An 8,438-nucleotide genomic window follows, 5' to 3' on the forward strand; every position below is an offset into this window, starting at 1 on the left:
AGTTTACTTTATGAAAAATACAGTACCATTACGTACCACTGATGTTGAGATCATAATCTCCAGCTGTGATCACATTAGCTACCAGTCCTTCAGCAGGCTGACTGACAGACACAACATCATGCAAAAGTTTCCGAATAGCACCGGGCTGAGGTGGGTGAGTAATGATGTTGTTGACAGCGATCTTCAAATTTTTGATGATGTGAAGCTGATTATTAGGATCTCTCATGTGAACTAAAAAGGAAAAAGAAGAGGATTTGTTGAGGAGTATAACAGACAGTTAAAATAGTTGTCATAAGTTAGTCTTTTTCCAACACATTTTCTCTTTAAAGGTTGCTCCACTAAACTTCTCCATCATCAGTTTTAGATCACAGTCCATAAAGCTTGACTACCAAAAATGGAGGGGGGGAAGGTGGTAACAAAAAATGACTTTATGTTCAACAATAGGCTCATCTAGGCAGACTGAATAAAGAACAGCATAGGATCTTGGCTGGTAAGAATATCCACCCCATCTAACACAGTATGTGCAGATCCTACACTGATACACTCGTTTCCTTGTATAACATCTCAGCTTTCATGGAAAAGCCATAGGAACCATGTATGGATTTCACATAACACACTGCCAATTTCCAAGAAATCCCCTACACACAAATAAATAGCATTTAAGAAATTTGACAAGGATAACATAGTATTAATTCATCCAAAATTAACATATCCTAAAAGACAAGCTGAGAGAGTTAGGGTTCCAGTACCTACAGGGGGCTTTCAAGAGAGCTGGAGAGGAACAAGGGCATGTAGTGACAAGGGGGACTGGTTTAAAACTGAAAGAAGGCAGATGTAGATCAGATATTGGGAAGAAATTCTTTACTGTAAGGATGGTGAGGCATTGGAACAGGTTGCCCAAAAAAAGCTGTGATGCCCTAACACTGGAACTAGTTCAAGGCCTGGCTGGACAGGGATGTGAGCAGCCTGGTCTAATGGAAAGTAACCACAGCAAGGTAAACTTAGAAAGTTCCTTTAAACCTAAACCATTCTGTGACTTTTAATACTGTAGCTTCCTTTGTAGAATCTTTGTGAAAATTGCTCCCTAAAGCCATCTGTTTTTTAAAAACTGTTCACAACATTTTCAACACTCATTACAATTCTGGGCGTGCTGTGATTTTTCATGTAATTTCACCCTATTTCAAACTACAACCACCACCAAGCAAGCCAGACTGTGAGCGCAGGCAGGACACCCTGACTAAGGCTGCCTAAGCCACCTGGTGCCACCATGTGCCACACAGCACAGCCTGACTCCTCTGCATGTTATTTCCACAAATTCCTGTATAGCATATAAAAGGTAGCACAAATGAAAATTCTTACTGTTTTCTTCATCTTTAAACTAACTACAGGATTCACACCATAAAGGTCCAAAACTGAGTATTCAATCTGCTCCAGCCTGGAAAGCACTCCACACCTTCTCCACAAGCCTCTTCAGAAGTGACGAGTACACAGCTAAAGTCAGATCACACTAGATGTGCTCACAATCCATCTTAAAACAGATTTCTAACGTTGTTCAAATCTTGACTTGTGTAGTTCTACTTTCCTCAATCACATATTCACTCCCAAGCTTTACCAGCACTCAAGCTCATGGGAAAACACAGTAAAGCAGGTTAGAAAACTCATCCTGCCAAAAACAACCTAAAATTGTGTGGGTTTTTTCAACTATAAGTTTCAGACTGAACTCATACATCAGAAGGCTTTATCAACACCAGAAAAGGAACTTGTGCTGGCTAAACATTACTTAGTTCAGCATTTCTATCAGAAAGCTGAAGCAGTTGTTTTGGATGGGGCTTTTTTCATCTTAGCACATTGGTAAATTATCAACCCTATTTTGAAATTATCAAATGTAATGGAAGTGGCAGGAACAAACAACTAGGAAGCTAGTTTGTTTGCACCAGCACAGCTGTAACACTACAGCCCATTTTTGCTGTCTGTGCTAAACATAACAGCCATAATAATGAAGAGCAACCACATTTCCATACAGAACACAGATGACATCTCTGGCACATGTTTAATATTAAGGACTGAAATAACAGGCATACTTGGAACCCCAAAAAGTGCTTGTTTTAATACCAAAAAAAAAAAAAAGACATGTCTAGTGTTACACATTTCCTTCAAATGTTTATAACATCATTTCAAAAAGTACTTTGCCAAAAGTGGCAGCAGTATCATGTATTAGAACAGTATCTTTCTCATCCAAAGTTGAAGACAATCAGATGCTAAGATACACATGAACAAGGAATTCCTAACATCACACTAAGCTTGAATAAGCAGTGTTCCCATTACAGTTCCTAACATCTTGCACATACTTAGGGCTCAGAATCAGATAGTTATCAGAAGCTATTTTTTTTTTTTTTGTTAAGGTCAAACACTTTGATTTAAGAGTAACCAATGCTATCTTAAAGTGATACTTGCTAATTGACATGTGTACTGTAATCCTCCCTCCCACAAAGACAGTATTAATTCATAGAGTATTTTTAAAGAGTTTTAAAAGCAGGATCCTATTTTGAAGAAAACCTACCTACATATACAATATATGCCTACCATTCTATACAATGCATACACTTGTTAAATCAGGCATCAGTTGTTACTAAAAAAAACAAAACATTTAAGAAAGACAGTCACTTTGAGAATAAACATGAAGGTATAAAATCCTCAATATACTTCTGGTTTCCTTTATTAAAGGAAGTTGAAAGTTTGGGGAGGGTTCTGGTTTTGTTTTCCTCAAAGTCAAGACTTATGGGGACAGTAAAGCTGTCCTTTCACTTCTTTAAACATTTCTCCTTCACTAACAGGAGGTGACTCACTTGCAGAAGTCAAGAGGCTAAAAACTACAGGACAGAGTACCCTGCATCTGTGCTTGGGACACACTACCACTGCAGTTTGCTGAGTATTACAAGTGTATTTTTGGCTATGTCAACATTAACAAGTCAGTGATAGGCCAAAGTTGATGAGTAGATTAAATACCGATTTGTGCAAAGAGTGGTCCTGCTGCATCCACATTACATATCTTTGTGGGGTTCTACTTGAAATCAGGTAGAATCTGGCCTCCTTAAATTGAGCAATCCCAACAGTGTGTGGTGTTACACTATCTGAAGGACTACGCTGTGTTCTGGTCCTTCCCATCTCTGTCAGCACATGAAGGATGACTGATACATGCACAGTAGAGAGCTCAGCTCAGTTCCTGTTTATCAGAATTGTTTTGCACATACATCAGCAGATTGATTTCCTACCTGCACTGCTTCTCTAAGCAAGAAGGCTGATGAACACACAGCCTTCAGCTGGTTCAAAAGCTACATAATTACTAATTTCAGACAAAAATATGTATTGCAAAAGGCCTCTAAAATGCAGTAGCAAATCCATGACTGAGCATTTCAAGTTACAGAAGAATTCTAGAATCTATTCATGTACTTTAAACTTCTGCACAAGCAAGGGACAGTTTATTTCTAAGGGGATGAAATACCAATCCACCTGACTTCATGTTACAAATTCAATGAAATCGCCACTAAGTAAAGAGAGATGGATTAATTTAAAACGGACAGCATTTCCCACCCCCTTAAGAAAAACTGTACTTAGAAAGGAAGACATCGAAACAGAATTAAAGAATCACAGAACTGTTATGGTTGGAAGGGACCACTGGAGATCATTCATTCCAGCCTCCTGCCAAGCCAGGACCACCTCGAGCAGGTAACAGGAAGTGCCCAGGTGTGTTTGGAATGTCTCCAGCAAGGGAAACTCCACAACCTCCCTAGGCAGCCTGTTCCAGTGCTCTGCCACCCACAATGGAAAGAAGTTTTGCCTCATGCTGAAGTAGAATTTCTTGTATATTAGCTTATGGCCACTGCTCCTCACAGAATCCCAGAACAGTTAGCACCACAATATCATAACCATACATGAGAATAACAATATTTTAACCATAAGCAGTAAAACACAGAGCATGTAATGTACACACATTCTGCTGTACCACAATCAGACCATTTAATCTCTCTGTCCTTATCCTCACACATGCTGCTTCTAACACAAGAACTTACAGTCAGCATGCAGCAACAATTTTTCCAAGAAGCAGGAAGTCACTTTGGAGTGAGGAACTGGAGTCAGGCTTGTGGCCTGCTGGATCAGAATATACACTAAGCAGCACAGCAACAAAACCCACTGTGCCAACTTTCACTCAGGGAACACTGAGGATAATTTGGGTTTGCAAGTTCCTTAACTGTCACAATAACTGGACCAAAAGAGTTGCAACCAAGTGAATTAATTAACCTTTCAAGTGAATGCTTCATTTTGAATACTCTGCCTGGTTTTGTTTGCTAGATGCATTTTGAGTTCCTTTCACCAAAAGAAAGAGATAATTAACTTCAGAACTCTAAAGATGTGAGCATCTGCATTTATTATTTTTATCTCTGCTGCACTCTCACATAGCTCATAAGCATTGTTACACAAAATGAAAAACATTTATGAACAAGTTATAGTTCATAATTTACTAAGACTCACCTGAAAATTAAAGCAGATTTTTAAGACAAAGTAGCTTTTAAGCTGTTGGCATTTTTAAGAGAGAAATGCAAAAATCTAACAAGAATGACAGTACCAGCTTCATTTTCTTGCACTCTTTCCTCAGCACATGACATGCAGAGGCTGCAGTTTGAGCTACATGTCTGTCAGAAACCAAATCTGACAAATGTCACTGCATCACTATTCTGACAACTGCAAACTGCTGTCCTGCACAGCACTGTAATGAGCAGCAGCTTGAAATGCATAGCTCACCTAAATTAAAAACAAACAAATTCCAGATACTAAGTTAAAGCACCAATCTAAAAAACTCTGTTGTTTCTCTTAAGTGGTCAACCTCCTGTTGTCCCGCTGCTTCACCACGTGGTCATTTTGCCACATAAGCAGCTCGATGATTTCCACTTCTTTGGACAGGTCTTGCAGAAACATCAACAAAAACAACAACAACAAAAAAAAACACACACAAAAAAAAAGGGAAGATAAAGCATATAGGATAAAACTACAGGCAAGAGAAAGGAAAGCCCTGCAACTGAAATTACGATTAGTGTTTCTGAAAGACTGGCCATACTTTCAACGCCTGGCTACGGCAAGTGTGCAATCCAGTCTACAGCAAGGGTCAGGTACGAGTACTAGGGAGGTAAGAGCAAAGACAAAGATCCGTCTGGAAGAGCTGAATTTGCAGACACCTTCCTCTCCAGCCGTGGGAGAAGCCTTCTCCAGGAGAAGCCAAACCTCCCCGGTTCCGCAGACCGAATGAAACTAAGCTGACTTAACAGCTGTCACCCGCGACAACCGCGGCAAACGCGTGTCCCCGCCGAGGCTGTCTCGGCTCCCGGTGACACGGTGCGGGCGCCGGGAAGGGCTGTGGGGCCCGTCCCGCCGGCGCAGCCCCGCGGGACCCCCGGAGGCCGCGGGCGGAAGGGAGCGGCGGCGCCGCCTCCCCCGCCCCGGGTAAACAACGCGCTCCGCTCCCGGCACCTACCTTCCGACGTGAGGCGGCAGAAGGGCCTGACGAGCTCGGCGAAGCTGAGGTTGTTCCTGCGGGTGAGCCGCTCCGCCTCCTCGCTGCACAGCGCGGCCACCAAGGGCACGAACGAGTCCTGGATGAACTCCTGCACCGACTGCACGCACTGGGCCATGGCCGCCGCTCGGGGCCGCCCGAGACGGCCCCGCCACCTTTCTCCGCAATTCTCCGGGTTATTCCGTCCCTCCCTCCTTCCCTGGCCGGTGTCCGTCCGCGGCTCCCCCGGGCCCCGCTCAGCGCCCGCCGAGCGCCGCCATGTTGCGCCTCGGCCGAGCCCCTCGGGGAGCGCCCGCTCCCGGCGGCCCCCGCGCCCGCTCACGTGATCGGCCAAAGGGGCGGCGCCAGCCCGGGAGGGGGAGGCGACGGTGGCCGGCCGGAGGGGGGGAGGAGGGAGCACAACCCAGCCCAGCTCCCCCCCCGGAGCGGGCACTTGGTGTGGTCCGGGCGGCCCGGGATGCTCCCGGGGATTCCTGGCGCCGGGAAGCGGCCTTGGCCGCCGAGCGGGAAAAACAGCGCTGTCGGATTTATTAAAAAAAACCACCAAACAACAAAACAAACAAAAAGCCCAAAAGTAACAACAAAAAGTGCCAAAATTACCCCCAAGCAAGAAAAATAGGGGGGAAAAATGCGCCACGGAACAACCAAAAAAAAGCCCCAAAGTAACGACTAAACAAATCAAAACAAGAAAATTGGAAAAAAAAAATCAAACAAACAAACAAAAAAAAAAAAGGCCAAATTGACCCCAAAACAAAACGGGGGGGGTGGGGGAGGGGGAAGTAAAAAAAAAGAACAAAAAAACAAACAAACAAAAAAAGAGCCCCATATCAGCAACCACAAGAACACCAAAATAACCCCAAAGCAAAACAAGAAAAATACGCAAAACAGCAACAAAAAAGCACCACAATTGCCCTCCCCCCAAAAAAAGAAAAAATATGGGTGGAGAAATGAAATTAAAAAAAAAAAAAAAAAACACAAAAAAGGGGAAAGAAGCCCACCAAAATAACCCCAACACAAAAACCCCCCACACAAATAAAACACGTGAATGGTTAATCATAAGCTTATGTAAAAAAAACAAATTCCGCTTCAAGATGGGGAAGAATTTCTTTCCACCGAGGGTGCCAGAGCACTGGAACAGGTGTCCAGGGAGGACATGGAGTTATGGAGTTTCCCTACATTCACCCACCTGGACACATTCCAGTGTCACCTGCTCCAGGCAACCCTGCCTTGGCGGGGGATGGATTAGATGATCTCCAGAGGCTCCTTCCAACCCTAACAATTCTGAGGTTCTGTTAAAAAGTAAAGAGTTGCTGGGGTGTTCTCTGGCAGATCTGCTCAGTTCTATGCAAGACATTCAAACTGGGCAAAATAGTTTCATTTTTAAAGCTTTGCCCATTAAAGCATGATATTAAATAAAACCCTTGTGCACAGCTGTGTAGGAAGCTGTCCTGGGGAATTTTCTGGCACCAGGAATCTGGTTTGTGGTGGGATAAGAGCTGGCATTTGACCCCAAAAACCTCCCCCAAAAGAAAACAGTTCTATCAGTTTTATTTAAAAAAAAAAAGAAAAAAAGAAAGGGAAAGAAAAGAAAACAAAATCCCCACAACAACAACCATCACCCCAACAAAACAACAATAATAAAAGCAGGAAAAAAAATCCCAAATAAAACCACCAAAAAGCACACAAAACCCCCCAGAACAGTTAATTTATGCACAGGAGGCTCCACGTGAACATGAGGAAGAACTTCTTTACAGTGTGGGTGAATCTGCTGTGATTTTCTGGAGAGGTTTGCTGTCTCCTTCACTGGAGATACTGAAGAACTGTGTGGATGCAATCCTGTGCCCGTGCTCCGGGTTGACCCTGCTTGAGCAGGGATGTTGGACCAGATGGCCACTGTGGTCCTTTCCAACCTGACCCACTCTGTGACTCTGTTAAAAATTAAGGAGTCGCTTGGGTGTTCTCTGGCACCCCTGTCCCTGCTCAGTTGTATGCATGAAATTCAAATGGGATGAAATAGCTCCTTTTCTTTTTTTTGAGATTTGCATGTTAAACAGGATTATCACCCAAAGTCTTTTTGCATTTGTCACCTGAGCAAGGGAAGTCATGAGGAAGACAAGCGTGATTATCAATGGTGAAATAAATTATTTTGAACATGTTATTTACAAAAAAGTAGTGCTGACTTTTAATATCCTGCCAGGGACAGTCCTTGGGACAGAGTTTGTAAACATCACAAAAAAGCCCATCCTCTGTGAATGAAAAAATAGTTTTTAATGTAGGCAGTAAGAAGAAAAAATCTAATAGCCCATACAAGTTGCTGTTGTTCAGGGCTGGGTCCTGGGAATGTTATCTAAAAGCTACTAAATATTGCAGAAAAAAGTGGTTTTTTGCTTTGATAGATTATTAGAATAAGGGGAACACAAACTTCCACATATTTATATATTTATAAATATATATTTATATTTATAAATATATAAATATTTATAAATACAAATATTTATAGCTTATCCACATTTCAAAATTCCCCAGAGCTATTCCAAAATCATGTTTTCACCTCCACACAGACACTTTGTGAAAATGGTCTTCGTCTCCCATTCCTCTTGCATTACTTCTGAACACTACATGAGTTATATCCGGTAGAGTGAAGTGGATCAGAGCTCCTGCTCCTGTGCACACATGATTTGAGGTTAAAAATTCTTTTAAAATTCTGACCATTATCATGTCCTTCTGGCAGACATTCAATTTTTAATTTAAATGTCTGGCAGAGATTCAAATTTCATATGGCTATTATCAATCTTCGGTAGCCACTACAGAATGACAAATCATTCATTTTAATTGTAATTGTGTTGGAGGTTTGGGGTTTTTTTTAATTTTT

At 42.4% G+C, this 8,438-nt stretch overlaps 1 protein-coding gene across 4 annotated transcripts in view; it reads right to left on the minus strand.

Moving 5' to 3' along the window:
* Positions 1 to 5,860, minus strand: part of TRAPPC8 (trafficking protein particle complex subunit 8) — a 52,007-nt gene extending 46,147 nt beyond the window's left edge. For 3 of the 4 annotated variants that reach the window (XM_064384948.1, XM_064384944.1, XM_064384942.1), the window contains exons 1-2: positions 5,528 to 5,860; positions 37 to 231 (exon numbers count right to left, since the gene is read on the minus strand). In XM_064384948.1, coding sequence (XP_064241018.1) covers positions 37 to 231; positions 5,528 to 5,684 — 352 coding nt within the window. In that variant the 5' untranslated portion in view covers positions 5,685 to 5,860. The remainder of the gene's footprint in view (positions 1 to 36; positions 232 to 5,527) is intronic. The other variant, XM_064384958.1, reaches the window with a different exon arrangement.
* Positions 5,861 to 8,438: the final 2,578 nt, after the last annotated feature.

This window comes from Passer domesticus, chromosome 1 (genome assembly GCF_036417665.1).
Source record: "Passer domesticus isolate bPasDom1 chromosome 1, bPasDom1.hap1, whole genome shotgun sequence".
NCBI lineage: Eukaryota > Metazoa > Chordata > Aves > Passeriformes > Passeridae > Passer > Passer domesticus.